Raw genomic sequence first — 19,119 nt, 5'->3', positions numbered from 1 at the left:
CAAATAAAATTACTAGCATGATATTTGAATTATTCTTACAGATATAAAAAAATCAAAAACAAAATTGAAATTGCATTGGAAGGATGGGGAACATGCAATTGGCCAAAACGTCATGTTACTTCACAGTAAGAGATCATCAAAATTACTTTGAGACAGGTAGCAAAATCAGCATTATCCACACATACATCCACAGCATCTGATTTCATTTAACTACAGATATGTTTAAGTGTGCCTGGAGGCCAACTCTGCCAAACCTCCAAGGATTTAGTTTTCTTGTACTGTGGATTTCTAATAAAAAATTATTTAATATTAATAGTAATTTATTGCAGTAAAATGAGTGTCATTTAGTACCCTGTATTATCTGTTATGTGTGAAGATGTCCAGCTTGCCAGAATTTACAGCTCTGCAACTGTATAATTAATCTCTTGCAAACTCACAAAGCAAGTTTCTCAAATAGACATATATCTCAAATACAAGCATCAAGTACATTATGCATCAATACATAAAAATTTAATGTAGCAGCAGATCAGAAAATAATATGCAAAAAAAAAAGTTTGCTACATGAAATAGAGATTTAATTCTTATTTTTCATCTTCACTAAGTCAACATATTATCCACCTGGCACATGCATCCTAGTCCTGTTAGAGCTACATCCACTGAAATAAGAATGTGTTTATACTGTTAGCTCCAAAGGAAGAATTTTCTGATTACACACTGAAATTCCCGAACGCTCATCAAGTAAGGAATGTGACCATTTTCCTTTGCTGTTGGGATGCACCTTATGCAGGGTGGACTTTAGACCTTAAGCAAGGCTTTGTTGGGCTTTTTTCCCCTCCCAAGAGTAAAGTTTCTTAGCAAAAATAATCCAAATTTCACACCTGTGGAAGTGTGTTTGCACTTTCACTTATCTCTTTAAGTCCACACATACACAGCTGTTGCTCCTGCCTTGAGGAGTAAGTGAATGTGGCATATTTCACTCAAAGAACCTGAGTGAAATTGCATAACAAAATACAAGCACATTTTCAGATAGTATTTACAATTTTTAAAACTCTGTGAGAGTGGATAAAGTAACTAGGAACCATCTCCATTGTCCTCCATCCAAACAACTCATTCTATGTGACAACCAGCTGAAAACTGGGAGCTGCTGATCCTCCCATTACAACAGACAGTGACTTACCTCCTTAGAAAGTAGTAGAAATGTCAAAATGACTTCTAAGTGACTTCAGGAAGAAGACTTACACTGATTCAAGTTCACAGTTGAAAAAAAAATGAAAAGAGGTTTAAAGATTGCCTACCACCACCTTTGTGTTGTTAGCAGATAATTTTGAATTTCCTGGTCTACTTTTATATAATCTAGTGTAGCAGCATTGCAGAAAAACCTTTGCTATATATTTGTCAAAATTATCTGCAACATGGAGGTGTTCTTCATACACTATTCTGAAGAATGCAAGTAAGATCACTGAAATATTTAGCAGTAGAGCAAACCAGACAAATATGCACTCTTTTAACAAGGAGTTGTTCATATTTTTCTATTAATATATTTGTTTAAAATATTTAATGGCACACCTTCTAATACGAATGATGTGTCTCCAGCTCCAAATACAGATATACATGGAGTTGGACTCGGTGATCCTTATGGGTCCCTTCCAGTTCTAGATATTCTATGATACAAGGTATAAACATGAAAATCAGTTAAGCTTCACCTTGGAGCAATAAGTATTTAACTTTACATGTTACTTGCATGTGGAATGTTCCAGCAGAAACAAGGGAACTCGTGGGTCTCACTGGCACCAGCCACTGTGGCATGGGCCTCTGTGTCACAGGTAAAGGCACAGTTGCACAATTTTCCCTGTCCAAACATGGACTATGAACATCCTTAACTAGCAAGGCATTTTATAACACTTTGTGAAACAAGCCACATGCAGTATTCTGGAAGAAATAACTAGCAGGAGTCAAAGTTAAACTTCTTGGGAGTAGTGTTACTGAAAAAGAAGACCATAACTACATGACTAAGCCTAATTTCCACTTTCACAGGCTAAGCAGACAATGACCTGATTAGTTCTCAGTCTCAGGAGGCTGCTCATCTCTCTATGCCTTCAGCTTCTATTGTCAGCATCTTATTCTCCATGATTTTAGCTGACACACACTTTTCAGTCTTCTCTTTTGAAATATTACTTAAGGATTAAAAACTATGTTTATCTAATATTAAAAAGCTACTTTCACATTTAAAGCCACTGATTTTAAATGGAAATTAAAATGTTCTAATTTATTCTTTCACATGAATAATCAGTAGAAAAATACGATCCTATTCTTGAGTGTTCAATTCCCTACCACATGGATGTACAGCCTACAAGAAAAAGGAAAACTTGGGACAGGTCTTCTTCTACCAGGGAGACAGGCAGAACTTGACCAGCTATGTATAGGCACCTAGTACTGTTAGATGTGCTCTGGGGTCTGTGAAACACTGGCACAGCTTGCCCAGAGACATGACTGATGCACCATCCCTGGACACAATCGAGGTCAGCTTGGATGGTTCTCTGAGCTGCCTGATCTACTTGATCCCGCTCATTTCAGTGGGCTTGGACTAGATGGTTTCCAAAGGTCTCTTCCAGCCCAAACAATTCTGTAATCCTTAAGATCCCTTCCAATCTAAATCCTTCTATTATCCTTTGATCCAGGTCTTGATACCTGTATAGATAATATACCTGCATCTGAATAGACAAGATTTTTTCTTTTTTAAATCAATAACTGGATTAGATCTTGGAAGTGTACGTATACATACAACTACATACATGCATATGTAGACACACAAATTGTACATATGATTTCTGTATTTAGTTGGTCACAATTTGAGAATATCTAATATGCTCTGGCATGGCATATGGCACATCTAGAATAAGGCTAACAAATAGAAGCAAATTTTAATCCTATTTCTAGCACTAGTATTGTAGAGTTATCTTTAATTTACTGTGGCAACAAATAGCTGTTAGTGCAACCAAGAAGAAACATTTCTCGAAATGTTGTATAACACTACAGACCTTAGAAAAATGCATAGCATTTCTTTTTTTCAAAAAGCTGATGAGATGCTGCACAACATTAAAAAAAAAAAAAAAAGGAAAGACAGTGTGGATACTCATTCTTGATCTAAGAAGTAAAGGGTAGCTCTCAATACCCCTGTGGGCAGGAGCTGCTTTCCCAATGCTTTCTTTCTTTCATGGACAGGAGAATCTGAAACTGAAGTTTTGTGCTCTTTGTCGCCTCTGGGACTGAAGGAGGCACGGAGATGGTTTGCATAATTCAGTGGCCCCACTGTTTCACCCACATAGTTTTAACTTGACAGTAAGTGGCTATTTCAGAGCAGAACCTTATTTCAGTGAACTGCTCTGAGAGTATCTGTACTTATAAAATGATGCTCCTTTTTGGCTCTATTTTATTCGGCATTCCAAAGATCAACAGTGAAAAATAAATAAGCCCATCTTCCATTCCAACTTCATAATGTTGTAGAACACATAAACAGCATATATTATAGTGGTCTTTCAGAGCAGTCATGTTCCTAAAACAGTCTCCATCCCTCTTTCATGAAGAAATCTGCCACCTCTGTCTCACCAATTTTTCAACTCTTCTGCCAAAAGGGTAATATTTATGCACAGAGATTTCTTTCCATTATGTTTTAAGCTAATTTGGGGATGATTCTGTACAGGACTAAAATTTTGTCTTGATGATCCTTGTGGGTCTCTTCTAACTTGGCATATTCTGTGAGTCTGTGTGATTCTGTAACTTGGAAAACCAGAGATCGCAATGTTTTATGTCAAGCATGTGTCTTGAAATATTTCAGCAAAATTCCCTCATGTACCTCTATGGTGTGATAGCTTTTAAGCATGGACCAATCTGCCCTGAGTCCTGTGCAGACACTGGAGTACTCACCCCTGCAACACTGATTAATTACTGTGCTGGTTCCTAAATGCTTTCAACAGGTGAAGGGACCTGAGAGTCACAGAGAATTATTTGCAAGTTGATGATACGCAAACCAGTGTCTTCTGGTCTTTGAGGCTTTTGGTCCTTGTCCTGGAGTACACTGCAGTTCTGCAGCCAGCAGTGCCAAGTAAGAGTCTGAGCTGAGTCCTCCTTTTCCCCTTGAACACTGTCAGCAGCCAGAGGCAGAATCCTTACTCCGCTCTTGCAGCTGAACTGTGCGCCTCACAGTCTCAGGTAGGGCTGAAAATGGGTGTTTATTGAGAATGTATGAGTATTCTCTTCTATTGACTCTGCATCCACATCCTTGTTCTTGCAGATTTTTGCAGGGAGGTAAGAAGGATCCGAAGTACTATATGTAATTTACTTAATATAGTAGGGATAATACTACTGGTTCCATTGGTTTGGTTGTGTGTGAATTAATTATGTTACAGAAAAAATCACATTTTAAAGTTTAAAAAATCTAAATTTGAATGATGAGCTTTGTGCTGGATGTTTTGCCTAAACAGCAAACAGAGCTCTCAACTAATTTGTTTTTATTTCAAAATAAATCATTTGCCTTTGACTTAGTTATTAATGTAAACTCATGCTTTAAAAGTAATTAAGAACCAGTTGCTAAATGGGTGGAAAAACACCCTTCTGATGACAGACTTTGGCCAAAAGAGATGTCTACAAAAATTTCTTTCTATTGTATGGAAAGAAAGTCACATGAAGAAAACATTATTAAGTGATTCTTAAAACTGCTCACAACACAGTAAGAAGTGATTTGGATGAGAGGAAAGGCAGAATCCAGACCTGGAAATGTTTAATTATTGTTGTAGTTCTACTTACCTCAGTGATTATACCCATGAATAGATAATAATAGGCAAATCTTCACATCAAACTCAACAAGGACATTTCACTGCACTTCCTATTTAAAACCTTCAGTGAAGGACAGGGAAAGAGATTCATTTGATAGTAGATCTTTCTTCAAAGAATTACATAAGTATAATTTTATATATAGATAGGAGGAAACTACAGTGTGTATTGCTCTGAAACGTGAGCTGGGCAGCATGAAGAGTGATACTACAAAACAGAAATAAAGTCATTTTGATAAAATGGATGTATAAATTCCCTTGTCTTGAAGTTTAAAACTAAAATGTAACATGTTCCATTCAGCAAGAATTAATTATCCCTAGCCTTATTTTACACCACAAGGGATAAGATCACTTGATGGACCATACAACAAATGCATGCCATTTAGTAGTATGCCAGGAAATAGCACACCATTTATTTTTTTTCCCACCAATTCACAGCCACTGAATATGTGATTTATATGCTTGATGTAAGTTTGAAAATTTAAGAAAGTGCTTTGCTGATTTTCTTGATATGATCTGTCAGTTGATAGTCTCTGTGTGGGAAGTTTCGTGTAAGTTCCGATGTAGCTTTGATATCTCCAGGAAAAAAGCTGCAAACAACTTGGTTCCTTCAATATAGTTGTGTCTGTGAAGAAGGAAAGAAACACAATGAAGTCTTGTCAGGCTGTCCTGCTCTTAAAATTAGGAACATAGTCCATTCAAGTTTTATGAGTCTTCAGAGGAATTTGCAATATTGGTAACCCCTGAAAATTACCCTGTGCACAGAAGTGCTGACATCCTTCAATTTGGTATCCTCTGGATTTACTGCAGAAATTTTTTTCCAGGCTTACATACCCAAATTGGTATTACAGTAGCCAGCAGCATTGAGGCTTTAATGAGGGGGGACAAAAAGTAAATTAAGAATTATTGTAGGCTTCTCCTCTTTCCAGAGTTCAGCATGAGTTGACTCAGAACCTGCACAAATGTTCAGGCAACACACTGAAGAGTGGCTTACCATGATGCCTCCCACAATAAACACTAGTGACAAGTTTAAGCTATTTTTATATAATTATTCTAGTTTTGGACTATAAATAAATCTTTATAGCCATTTATACTGAAAACCACCAAAATCCTCACATAACTGTCACTGGCGCACTTCAAAACAGATGCTGTGATGGAAGAGTGCCCATTCATGCCATCATCTTTCAGACCAGAGGCAAATTTCATTGCTAGAGAAATGAAAATTGCCAGTGCAATGAATTTAAAGACTGAGTAGACACCCAGTGAAAATGTATAATGGTATGCATTAGTCTGGGAGTTTTGCTTGCTTGCTTAGCACTGCAACTAGTGCACTGGAGATAGTAGGTTTGGGCTGCCCAATGCACAGCAAAGCTTCCCCTCCGGGCATGCTTATTCATGGGCACCAAAAGACTTCAGTTCGCCCCCTTCTCTAATAGCAGAAAAAGACAAATGAAAGAAACCTGCTTATTTTCTCGTTCTGGGAATGCTCCCCATCATCGGCGGCTCCAATCGGAAGCATCATCACACTTTTCTGTGTTACAGTCTGAAACATTCTGGCAACAGGAATTGTTGAGCCATCACGGATGAAATCTGGGTCTTCTCCAAAAACTGAAATATATGGGAAAAATTAATTAATAAATAGCTGTAATCCAGGTGCTTTTTTCTGCTGTCATAGATTTAAGCATAGAGCTGATACTAAGAGCTTCTGAGTAGAAATGGGTTTGAGTGTGTAGCCAATTGATGTCACAAATCAGCTCTGCTTTATAAACCTCTGGTTTCTTATCAATACAAAAATAACTAAATGAGACCTTTTGGCTACTCCTGTAAAGCATATAAAAATTTAACGAGGTATAGAAGATGTTGATGAGTTATTCTGTCAAAATCAATGACATTTATAAGGGTAAGAGGCTGCAGCACTGAATTGGGAAATCTGTTTTGCCCAATTGTTGAGCGCAATGCCCCTGCACACTTACAGAGACACTAAGAACTGGGGGGGCAAAAAAAAAGGATCACACCTGTTTTTATTGCCCTTCTTGCTGCTTTATATAGTAGATCATCAACATCAGCAAGCCAGGGCTTTGCACCCAAAGGCATGGACACTTTCAGCTTGTTTGGACTGTTCCTCTTGGAAAAGACACCCTCCAAGTGTTCCACCACCTGTAGAGAAAATACTTTTCAAAAAAGCTTTCATCTTGCAACTCAAGCTTATATCCACATTCCTCCTTCTCTTGGAAAGAAATAAGTGCTAAAAACATTATTTTTACTACAAGTCTAGGTTTGTAAGGTAAAAAGAGAGACTTAGTTTACATGGTAGTGGCCAAAGAAAAGATTTGTCTCTTACCTGTTCTTTCACAACCAAAAGGTCCATGTGGGGGACCTGACGGATTGAGAATTTGCCAATTACTTTTGCTGGAATTACTGTTTTAATGCCTGGTTCATGGAAAGCTCCTTCAATCCCATGAACAGAGAGAGAGGGGTAACGCCACATGTGTAGAAGTATTTCTTCCTTTAAAAAAATTATTCAAAATATAAGAGATTGAGATAAACAAGCCACAATTTATATAAACAAGTTTTTTCCATCCTAAAATTTGTATCTGGAGACCTCTGTATTTTAAAGGTATTTGATTTTTTTATTTAAACCCATGCATGTGTATTTTCATTTTTAAAAAATACTACTACTTTCAGTCATAGAGAGATTTGGATGGTAACAGTTTCTCATGAAAAATAAGAAAAATAGAGTATTGCTTTCAAAATCTTCAAAGTAAATTTTCCTAGTGCAAAGTAGTATCAGAACAACTTCTGATCTGACTGCCTCTTTATCCTGGAATTTGTCACTGGAAAAACCATGAAGCCAGATACATCCCAGATGATACCAGTAAAGAAATGCTACTAATGAACACTAAAAAGCACAATAGGAAAGATTATAATTTTCAGTAACTAAGTTTTTTGGAGAAGATACAGCGGGGAAACAAAATATTATGACTATTATTCTAAGGAAAATAGGAGAAGTGTATCAATTATAAACTGGTCTTCATGCAGAACCTCAGGGTGCTGGTGCTTTCCTTCAGTTTTATGAGACTAGACCCTAATCTATACATAAAATTAGCATAAATTCATCCTCATACAGGTAAAGCATCAAAACTCAGACAGTGTAGTTACATTATACTTTTGTATTACTGATTCTAACTGTCTAGCTTTAGGTAATTTGAAAGCTTTTTCATGGAAATAAAAGCATCCATGTTAGCAGAACCTACACCACAATAATTAGGTTTGTCATAAAAAATTAATCAACTCCTTTCTCCCAGCTGCCAGTCTTGTGCAGAGAAATCTTTCCAAGCCAGCCCTTACTTGCTGCTTTTTTTATTTAGGATATAATTTTTAATTGCTGGTAAGGAGAGGCTTGTAGCTTTAGATGCTTTTTATGGCAGGCTTGGCAGACATAAAAATCTGTATTAAATAAAAACCACCCGAAACATATCTGCCTAAGGCTGCCTCCCATTTTTTCAGAGGTGAATACAACTTCTTTCCTACTATGTAACCTAAATGTAGGCATTTTAATGCATGTTTTATTTGGCTGATTAGGCTTAGGGGGAGAGAAGGGGTAGGCAAGGAAGGGAGACTTACACTGTTAGTTTTGCATCATTACTTTTAATTGATTATTCATATTTCAGATCACTTTCCCCAGATGCAGTGCCTCACATTTTCAGCAGACTAGTTTTATCTACCTTTTACTTCTCAGTGCTCCTTTATTTTATTCTGAGCTTGCCATTGACTGAAAATATCTTTCAGTTTGGCTTTATATATAAATGCTACAAATAGGTAGAAATTTATATTAATATAAATTAATATAAATATAAATTTATATTTATATATAAATGCTACAAATACTCAGCTACTTCTGCTGAGTATTCATACAGATTTTATGTTACCTTGGTGCCGTAGAGGAATTTCTTCACACCACAGTTATTTCTATGTTCCTCTAGATCAAATTCAATCGATTCATATAACTTCCTTTCCTCCTCTGTCAGGGCAGCAACACTGTCATAGATTCCAGGGATCTGAATACGACCTGTGGAATCCACAAGGCTGTCTGCAAAATAAGATACAGATATCAGTACAAGGGGAGCCTATTTCTTCCCCTTGGCAATCATAACACCTTCTCCCTTCTACCTAGTTCTTTACCAAATTATTAAGCCTAACAACTCTTTGCATCTGTCAAGTTGCTTCACCTAACTTGATATATTTGCATATTTATTAAGAAAACCATTGAGCTGCTGTTTGTATTTAGTGTGTGATGTGTCAGCCCAGCTTCTGACATGAAAACATCATCCTTCTGGGATACAAAGCAGCATTAAAAAGTCAGCTTTTGCTGTGTGTGCATGTATTAAAGTTGCCTGTAATCCTTAAATGTTCTTAATTGATGTGTGACTGACATCAGCTTAACATGTCTGAAGTTCTGACCTTACCTTACCGGAGACATTCCCTTCCTCAGCTGCCACCACAATAGCTGTGTTGAGGTTTGGAAATTTGGGGATGTTGCTTCAATGAGACTTGCCTTACAACAGTTAAATGTGGCCCTGACCTTCATTAGGCTGATCATGGGCAGCTCTCCCCAGCTGCTCCCAAGCAGTGATGTGCGTTCTTACCCAGCAGCGCTATCAGGTCCAGCAGCGGCTCATGAATGATGCCTCCAAAAGTTCCAGAGTGAAGGTCCTTGCTGCCACATTCAACCTGTACCAAAACCACTGGTTACTTGTAAACACTCACTACCTTACTCCTCTGTGAGTGCTTGTTTTCCACAGTGACTGGTGGTTCCATTTTTTTTTAAACAAGATCACAAATAAACAGTAAATTTTTTTTTTCTAATTATTAAATAGAAAACATCATGTCAGGAACAATCTGCTTTGGCAGAGAAGATGGAGCTCTGTTGACAACCACCAAGAGAGAGAAATTCAGCTGTCTGTAGCACTCACAGATTCGAGAGCAAGGGTCCTCCTCCACTCCCTCTTTTGCTTCAGTAAGATTAAAGACATCATACATTAAACATCTGCATATTATTACTGTTTCTAACATTGGAGAATAAATTCTTCAAGTTGTCTACCCTTTTTTTTAATGCAAAATCTTCTTTGAAAAAGGCAAAAAATAATCTTGTTTGATATTAAGAATATATGTCCAATCTTAATTCAAGACTGCAGCAAATAAAAATTTATAGATCTCTTGAATAACAAGTCGTTAGAATAGAGGCATTTGAGTTATTAAATGGGCTCTTTTTCCAGACACATTTTCATACTTGAGTTTATCATAAAATATTTTCCTGCAAAGAACTTGTTTATTCTTCTCAAAACCTCATTACAGCTAACTGTCTACTAGCGGGGAGAGATCATTTTTGATGTTTTAATAGCATCATTTTTCTTAACCAGGACTTAGAAGAATTGAATCAAGACTTCCAAGGCTCTTTCAGTTAAAAAAAAATTCATTCTTTTTCAGACATAAAGGTTAATGCAGATTTTTCTTTAGTTCTCAAGTTCTTTAATCTTCTCTTTGAATTCCTTTTATGTTTCATCAGGAAGCATTTCCAGATGAGGAATTTCTGCTCTTTATTTCACAGTAGCTCACATTACCTGCTAAATATAGCATGTTGGCTGCAGTGCATTTTTATTTACTCCTGCCAGGGTTTACAAAAATTTTGTGTGGCTTTTAAACCCAGAGATCCAACCAAACTGAGTCCCTTTAGGCTGATTCATTATATTATGCAGTATCTGCTGCAAAAGGGCAGAGCAGCAGAAATGATGGTTTTGGAGAGAGTTGGAGAGGCAGGTGTAGGGATGGTGTCCACGAGAACAGAGTTGATGTGCAGAGGGGAGGATGCAAAGAGACTGGCAGAGTGGCAGGAGAGTAATGAGATAGGAAAGGGATCAAGGGAAGAAATGATTGAAGAGAAGTTAAAGGAAGTAAAAAAGGCTAATGGAACTGAAATGAGGAGGGAAATCTGCAGAAGCCAGCAGGGATGCAGAAGAAAGCTCTGTACTTGTAAATATTAAACTTTCCTTCAGTCTTTCTCTGCATGCAGATGTAAGTACAGCTACATCACTGCTGTCTGTCAGAGGCTCTGTTGGAGTGAACCGGTGTCCTTTACCTCCACAAAGAAGCAGGCGTTTCCCCGACTCCCGTAGGTAAGGGCAGGCTTCTTGTTGCTGAGCCACAGGTTGTCTGAAATTACAATATAATCAACATCAGAGAAGAAGCCCTGGTTTTCTTCATCAAGTAGCTTCTCTAGCTCCAAGGATCCTGCTTCTTCCATGCCTTCAATTACAAACTTGAAGTTCACTGGCATAGCCTACATAAAAATTAGAAAAGTTTGAGTAAGAAACAAGCATTTATTTTTTTTTTTTTTTTTCAAAAAGCTTTAAAATTAGGAGCAGACTGGCTTGCTGTACAAATTGTGTTAGGATAAGAAAGATGTTGGATGAGTATGTAGGATATATAGCTTGCTACATTAGAAAAGCCAGTGATGGACACATATAGGTTCCCAGAAAAACTTGTTCTTTTCCTCATGTTTTTATCTAATTTTCATTTTTAAAGGAGAATAAGTGATGTCTTTTTTTCTTCTTTGTGCTTTCAGAAAACTTGCTGAAATGTCTCATTAAACAGGGTTTCTGCCAGTGCTATTCAATATTCTAATTGCTTTGGAAATTCTAACTGTCTAATAGCAATTGCATTTCCACAGAAAATTTCCTGCCTCTTACATTTCCACTGTTACTGCCCATGTGGGAGCCACTGGCTGTGGCTTTCCCAATGTTGTTTATCAACAGACTTACACGGTGATAATGTTGTCAGTGACTCTACTAAAATCGTCTTTTTAACACTCATAAATTTGCAAGCCTACTGGTTGATAACGATGAGTTTCCAAAAGTAATTAGGAGAACTTTTATTATGGAATAGTGGGAGTTGAAAATGCTGACACACCCCATAGGGGACATAAATTTCAACTTAGTTTCCTGTTGCAATTCATTTTCTCATTAGAGGTTTTAAGATGTTTTTTCTTTTGATTCGATGCTCAGATTAAAGACAAGAACGAATATGTAAAATAAAATGAACTTGCATCATGGATGGGTTCACTGATGGATCATCAGCTAGCCACAAAAATTTTAGAAACAAACTGTTAATGAATATTGTTTGATGGTCTGTGCTGTTTTCTAGAGAAAGGCTTCAAATGACAAAAATTCCTTTCTGCTTGTTTGTTAAAATGTCAAAATAGCTATTAGTGATTTGAAAAAACTAGAAAAATGTCAAACCCATAACCATATCCACTTACAACAACTACTCTTTAGGCAAATAATGTGTGTTTTCTAGGGTTTAAGAGAGACCAAGGTCAATTTAGTACTATAGATGCAAGAAAAACATGTTTTCCAGAAGGTTGTAAGGGGACTTTAAAAAAATCAAGACTTAATGCTCAGTTTGTGCCATAATGTCATACAAGAGACAGAAAACTGTTTCTCATCACACTAACAGGATATGTCATGCAAATTCAGCTTAAAGGATGATAGTTAACCCAGTTACAAGCCTAAAATATATTTTTGGTTTACCCTTACCTTGGGGGTAAGACTACTCCAAAATTATTAAATTATTTGAAGATGGCTATATTGGTCATTGTAGTAATTTAGGGGCAAATGCTTGACCTCAGAAATCTGTCAGACTCTGAGTGATTGTATTTGAATTTGGTGAATGCACCCATTCAAAGTATTTGCTTTGATAAATCTGATCTGTTGGTGACATAACAGCCTATTCTGGATGAACATTTTTAGATGCTTATTCTCTTCACACAGACACATAAATTTCAGATATCTCATAGACAGAGAAAACCAAAGATCAGCAGAATGTATCAGCAGATATGAGTCGTCATCAGCATTCTGTAATGTCTGTTATTTTACCATTTTAAAAGCTCTCAAGAGAGCAGAACAATTATCAGAGCTGTGTAATGTATGTAATACATACTGAATGCTTCTCTGTGGGTTTTTCTCTGCAGGGCAATGGTAGCAAGACTGTATTTACATTGCAGACACACTGTTCAAAACAGAAATGCTCAAAGACAAACTCTTACTGGAGTGGGACCAGTGCCCTAAGTGTTGCATCAGAAATAGTTAATATTTCAAATTGTATAGTCTGTTGGGACAGAGAGGTATGATCTTACTCAGGAATGTAAATACATCCCTCCAGCGATATAATAAAAAATAACAACAAATAATACTAAATAGTAAAAATTAGCAATAGTAATGAAGAAGTCATCATTGATACCTACTAATTTCAAGGCTCTAAATGCTTCCACTGCATTTATCCAAGCTAGGATTGGTCCCTTATTGTCTGTTGCTCCACGCCCATAGAGGTTTCCTTAAAAAGAAAAGAGGAAAGTTTTTAAGCAATCTTTGAATTTTCCCTCATCACTTCAATGAAATTGGCAAATTCCAGTTGCCACAGAAACTTTAGTGATGGAGGGGAAAAGTGTCAAAAGTGTCAGGATTTCACTGGCTCATTTTAAATAAGGTGATGAGTGTTCAGGTGCTTCCCAATGGACTGCTACACTTTTTCCCCCCCCTTTCCCTCCTTTTATATGCATGATGTTGTGGTTTCTGCTACATGCCAATTTTTGAGCTTCACTTTTCTTCTCAGGAACTGTTTGTTCATACCAGATATGCCTGGAGGGTTTGCACAATATGCAGCTTCTAGACACACCATTCAGATCAGGTAACAAGTAGCAAAAACCCTACAGATAAATGCCATGGCAGAAATATGAAGCTAGAAGTCTAAGTATTTCATTTCTTTTTTAACTGCATATCATGTACAGTTATCACTGTACATGAACTGAAATCTGTGCCTGTGTATAAACTTCTGTAGCAACCCCCACTGGATATACACTGGAGTCAGGCAGAAAAATTAGCCAATAAGGCTGTTGGGAATTGATCCCAGATAATGAGAAAGGGAAACTCAGTGGTTATAACCTGAGAATCAGGATTTCTGAGGTCTTATTTATCTGCTGACCCTCTATCCATTATTTTTGTTCCTTCAGTCAGGCAGCTGTGCTGGAAGGATAATTACATTAAGAGGTACTCACATTCTTCCACCACAAATGCTAATATTTCCACACCAAATATTAGGCAGTCACTGATGGATCTCACTAGTCACAGAACAGTCATCAAAGCTGAAAGCTGCTGGACACGTCCCAAAAATTTCCACAGAAGTCCTCATGCTTTGGTTAAGTAGACAGGAGCCCTTCTCCCACTCAGAACCTCAGTCATGTATTCAAATAATGGTACAAAACTTATGAGAAGATGCACACCATCAATTTCAGTCAGTGTGTAGGGATCAGTGTTCCAGCCATCTTCCTTCTTGGCAGGCTGCACATCCACATGACCATAGAAACATACAGTGGGGTTTTGTGGATCCTTCCCCAGTTCTCCAAGAATCACAGAAGGCAGTGGGAGGACTTGGCCATCAGGCAGCTGTGGAGAAAGGTTAGAAAAAGGCAACTAAGGAAAACCAAACCTTCTAAAATGTACAAATGTGCAAAAAATCTGGAATTCTTAGTATTGAAAATACTTCTACACTCAATTGACTTTGATTTGATTAGGTGCACAAATCTGGCTGAATCCAGTTCTAACCTATTCAGAGAAACTAAGATCTTTCTCCTCAACTGTTTCTTTCCTGATGGACTTTGTAGAAGTCTTCAAACATTTTATTGTCATAAATGCCCTCCTCACTAAGCTCTCACTTCCCAGCACTGTAGAGGACAGATGTTACCTTGTGCTATGGAATCTGTTGGGACACTGAAATAGTCAAAAGCCACACCAATTAATTTAGGGTTTTATTTAAGTTCAAACACAGAATCTGAAAAAAATTGGTTTTGGCAGGAGGCAGCAGCTATGTCAGATTGTCTTAAAAACAGGTTAAGGCTAATCCTCTAATGTGGCTCTGTGCAGAACAGAGCTCCACACGGCCCAATTGCATTCTCTGCAACTGTTAAATGACACAAACTGAAATATTAAAGTGTTGCTGTACTTCAGGGTCCTTGTGCTAAGAATCAGAATCCTCACCAACAGCATCAGAGAAAAGAGAATTACTATTATTGAGCTTCTGAATTCCTGTTATATTAGGAAAGTAACAGCCCAGAGCAGGAAAGAGCCCATGGCTACAGTAAGGTAAGTTAATTAGAGACTAAGGTTTCTCAGAGATAAATTCTTCCCTATTGCTTTCCAACAATGAAAGAAAATAGTTTGGATCATTTGTCAGAAGCTCTGAAAACCAAAGATGATGCTCTAGGTAGCTTACCCCTTCTGTCTGACAACATTTTCCTTGTAAAAGCAACCTCCCTCATAAAGTAAGTTCAGTGACAAATGATGCATTAGTTCTCATGCTTCATTACAGATAAAAATTTTAAAATGAGCCGCAGTAAAAAACCTCAGTCCTTTTACTTTTGCAAACTCCTTCCCTCCAGTTAAAAGCATCAAACCCCCTTCTATGCACAGAACATCAATATTCATTTGGATTGCCTGTGTGGTTCCCAGTATGCTCTCAAGTTGTCAGACCTGGTTTCAGCAGGTATCATGCAGGCACAAGACTATTGATAAATTTGTAAACAGCTTTCAAAAAATAACACTATGTCATAACCTACATGTACATAGCACTGAATGCAATAGGTAGACCCATGGGTAGATATGAGGTTTTAAGTCCAAGAATCAGATAAGCACCTGCTGTAACCCCAGGTTTACTAAATTAACAGTGGCTCCCAGTGTTGCAAGTCTGTCTGCTGCCAGTGCCATCATTCGCATTACTTCTTTCCTCAGATGTGGTTGAACAGAATCGCTTTCCACAGCCACCCATTCCTTCAGACCCTGCACAGGAAGAAATGTGCAATTAGGTGATCCAGAATGTTGTTGTCCTCGGCCCTTGTATCAGAAATATCACGCTGGAAGTTGATTTCATCTCTGAATCATGACAGCATTGTCATGGATGCTCTGAGGTTTCAGGATAGAGAAGAATCACTTCAATGTCTTCCCAGGGTTGAGATTTCTGATTTTCTAAACAAGGAGGGTGCTCACATTTAGGCATTCACATTGTCAATCTTGGATCTAAAATCCAGTGGAAGAGGAGGTAGACTAGATGTTGACTAGTTTGCATTATGTACAACTTACCTTGGTGATTCTCATGAGGATTCAGAAGTGCTCATAGATTCAAAGCATAACTGATACTGAAACTTATGTTTCTGTCTTTTCACAGAGAGTTGACAAAAATGAAAACACAGACCAGCATGGGACAAAGACTCCTCTCCTTGTAAAGATCAAAGCTACAAAAATCAGTTCTGAAGCACAGACAGAGAGAGAGCATTCTATCTTGCTTGCATGCCCCATGCAGGTGCATTTTGGCTTAATGAAGCCTCTATCTGAATATACTCAAAGGATGCTCACAACCCTGTCTTTTGTGGAAGTCCATGCAAGTCCCTCCTTCATCCCAGGGGTCCCGATGCCAGACCTGGAACTCTGCTCATTACCTTTGTGACAGGTACTCCTTCTGCCAGAGGAGCCCAGGCCTCTGGGGCACCATTATTTCACTGCAATATACCTCCTACCTTGATGAAATCACTTTGATGTGCATCAATGTACTGGAAGATCTCCATCTCCAGTGCTGAAGAGGATGAGGAGGACATTACTGCCTTAGAGAGCACCACAGGGTTGAAATGGATGTTACCTGAAAGTTAAGGATAAAATTCAACATTACAGACATCCTGCAATATACATTTCTTTTCAGCACTAGAAAGCAGAGACATTCACAACATACTGAACTTATTTAAGTCTCATTTAATCTCCTCAAGCCAGGAGAAAGTATACTCATTTTATCACATAAAAACTTCAATTGATTCATCATCAAGTTGCTGAAAGAAAATTTGAAAAAATGACCAAAGAGTGAACATCTTTAGTGTCAGCTTTATAAATAACTTAGGGGCAACATTTTCTAAAGAAACATTTTTTGCATCTGTTTTTCAGTACACAAGCATCAAATTGTATGTTCTGGGAAGACAACCCTGGGGCAAGACTTGCAGACACCAACAGCCATGGGGACTCATCTTTCTTTTTCCTAATTTCCAGAATCATAGATTATCCTGAAATGGAAATGATCCACACAGATCTTTGAGTCCAGGTCCTGGGCCTGCACAGCACAATTCCAAGAATGCCACCATGTGCCTTAGAGCATTGTCCAAACACTCCTCAAACTCTGAGTCTTCATGCTGTGACTACTTCCCTGGGGAGCCTGTGCCAGTGCCCAGCCATCTCTGGGTGAAGAACCTTTTCCTGATATCCTGCCTAAACCTCCCCTAACTCAACTTCAGGCCATTCCCTTGGGTCCTGTGTCTGGTCACCACAGAGAAGAGATCAGTGCCTGCCCCTCCTCTTCCCCTCATGAGGAAGTTGTGACTGCAATGAGGTCTGTCCTCAGTCTCCTCCAGGCTGAACAGACCAAGTGACCTCAGCCACTCCTCACACAGTTTCCCCTCAAGGCCCTTCACCATCTCAATAGTCCTCCTTTGGACACTCTCTAATGGTTTAATATCTTTCTTAAATTGTGGCACCCAAAACTGCCCCCAGCACTCAAGATGAGGCCACTCCAGTGCAAAATAGAACAGAATCCCCTCCCTTGCCCAGATGGTGATGCTGCACCTCAGGACATGATTTTTCCCCAAGTCTACCAGAAGAAGGCAGAAAAATGGATTCACTGACAGACATTCTATATTCTACATGAATAAGGAAAAACAAGCCTGACACTGGAGAGTCTTAGAAAACAAATAGCTTTTGTGGTTGATTAAGAGCAGTGACACTACTGAAACACTTGATAAGTGCAGAATTCATTTAGTACCTGCAAACCTCTCTGCCATAGTTTTTGTCATTTGACAAGATAAGGTTTTAAAGTGTGTTTTTCTTATTCCTCCAGTTTTCCTTTCATGTTTGCTTGACGTTGTTGCTGTAGTGTCTTGAATTGGTATTAGCAGAGCAATCCTTGGATGACTAAATACTTGGTTGGGCTAAATTCAGAACAGCTGTGATAGGATGGACTCCAAGGTCAAAACCCAATGCTTTTCTGAAGATATTCCATAACAGTAACAAAAGGTATAGTTGCAGATCTATCCATAACTCCTTAACTTTGATGCATTGCTAAGATGATAGGCTATGGTAATATTAATAATTTCAATTATGTTTCTGTGACAGAGAAGGAAGATTGAAAACTCAAGCATAATGAACAAGATGAGGAAAGCATTGTTCACTTAGGCTGGAGAGCCTGTCTGTATGAAGAATGGGCCCCATTTTCCAGCCTTCCCACAGAAGCAAGGTTACAAGGTTTGCTTCACTTCCTGAAGTGAAGCTTTGAGAAGGACTCTGACAGTAGATATAGTTCCCAGTGTCCAGTTCCTGACATCTCTTAACACTGGAAATACTGGTATTAAAAGAGACCAAATGCTGATTTTTCAGGAGATTGAAGCTGCAAAGCGCTGTTTTGGAGAAGACTTGCTAACCAAGCCAAAAAATCCAAATTTGGATGGTGGTTTTTAGGATGGAGAGATTAAATTTAGCCATTTTATTTAAATATATAAATATTTTTAAAATATTAAACCCCAACCTTAAGTGATGGTCAAAGTACCATTTTCTTCTCACATTGTTTTCTCCATAAAACAATAAACCCTACCTCCAAAAGGTGGATCTAATCAACAATCCCCTGCAAATATTTTCATCACCAGTCACCGCAGCATCAATTTGTCCTAAAACAATAGTGATTATTATAGAAATTTCTGAAGTAAGCATGGAAAAACTCTGGACACTTTAGATGAGATAAAGCAGCTTCTGGGATTTAGCAACAAAGACATGGTAGAGAATGAGGTTTTGATAATTTAGGTTACAGTTGCCTTTGGCTTGAGCTTCTGCAGGTAAGGCTTAAGAACAGGAATTCTGCAACAAGCACCATAAAATTAAAACCCCCATTCTGGCTATTTCTTCCAGCCTCGGACTGTGCAAGTGGCTGCAAATATTTGTCAACTGAAGCCCATTTTACAGAGGGCAATAGGAAGTCGGAGTGTGGACCACAGGCATGGTCAGAAGGACTTCCCAGGCTGCACAGGGCAGAAGAGAGAAGACCATGAGCCCCAGACTGGGATGGTGGTAACGGGACCCTGGTGAACTGGACCCTGAGTTTCCTGGCCTGGACAAGACACCGGCACTTGCTGAGGCGGTGCCTGGGCAGATACAGAAGG

At 38.2% G+C, this 19,119-nt stretch overlaps 1 protein-coding gene across 2 annotated transcripts; it reads right to left on the bottom strand.

Moving 5' to 3' along the window:
- Positions 1 to 5,271: 5,271 nt before the first annotated feature.
- On the bottom strand, positions 5,272 to 16,589 carry CNDP1 (carnosine dipeptidase 1). 2 transcript variants are annotated; one of them, XM_068193717.1, is made up of 11 exons: positions 16,450 to 16,589; positions 15,572 to 15,715; positions 14,164 to 14,326; positions 13,129 to 13,217; positions 10,966 to 11,166; positions 9,476 to 9,560; positions 8,759 to 8,919; positions 7,171 to 7,335; positions 6,845 to 6,986; positions 6,290 to 6,437; positions 5,272 to 5,454 (listed from the first exon to the last, which is right to left on the bottom strand). In XM_068193717.1, the coding sequence occupies exons 1-11, from the start codon at positions 16,525 to 16,527 to the stop codon at positions 5,349 to 5,351; spliced, it is 1,482 nt and encodes a 493-aa protein (XP_068049818.1). In that variant the 5' UTR covers positions 16,528 to 16,589; the 3' UTR covers positions 5,272 to 5,348. The 2 variants fall into 2 exon arrangements, with proteins under 2 accessions (XP_068049818.1, XP_068049828.1); XM_068193727.1 differs by having other exon boundaries at positions 7,171 to 7,206.
- Positions 16,590 to 19,119: the final 2,530 nt, after the last annotated feature.

Source organism: Anomalospiza imberbis, chromosome 1 (assembly GCF_031753505.1).
Source record: "Anomalospiza imberbis isolate Cuckoo-Finch-1a 21T00152 chromosome 1, ASM3175350v1, whole genome shotgun sequence".
Taxonomy (NCBI): domain Eukaryota; kingdom Metazoa; phylum Chordata; class Aves; order Passeriformes; family Viduidae; genus Anomalospiza; species Anomalospiza imberbis.
This window is presented reverse-complemented; position numbering and strand designations above follow the sequence as displayed.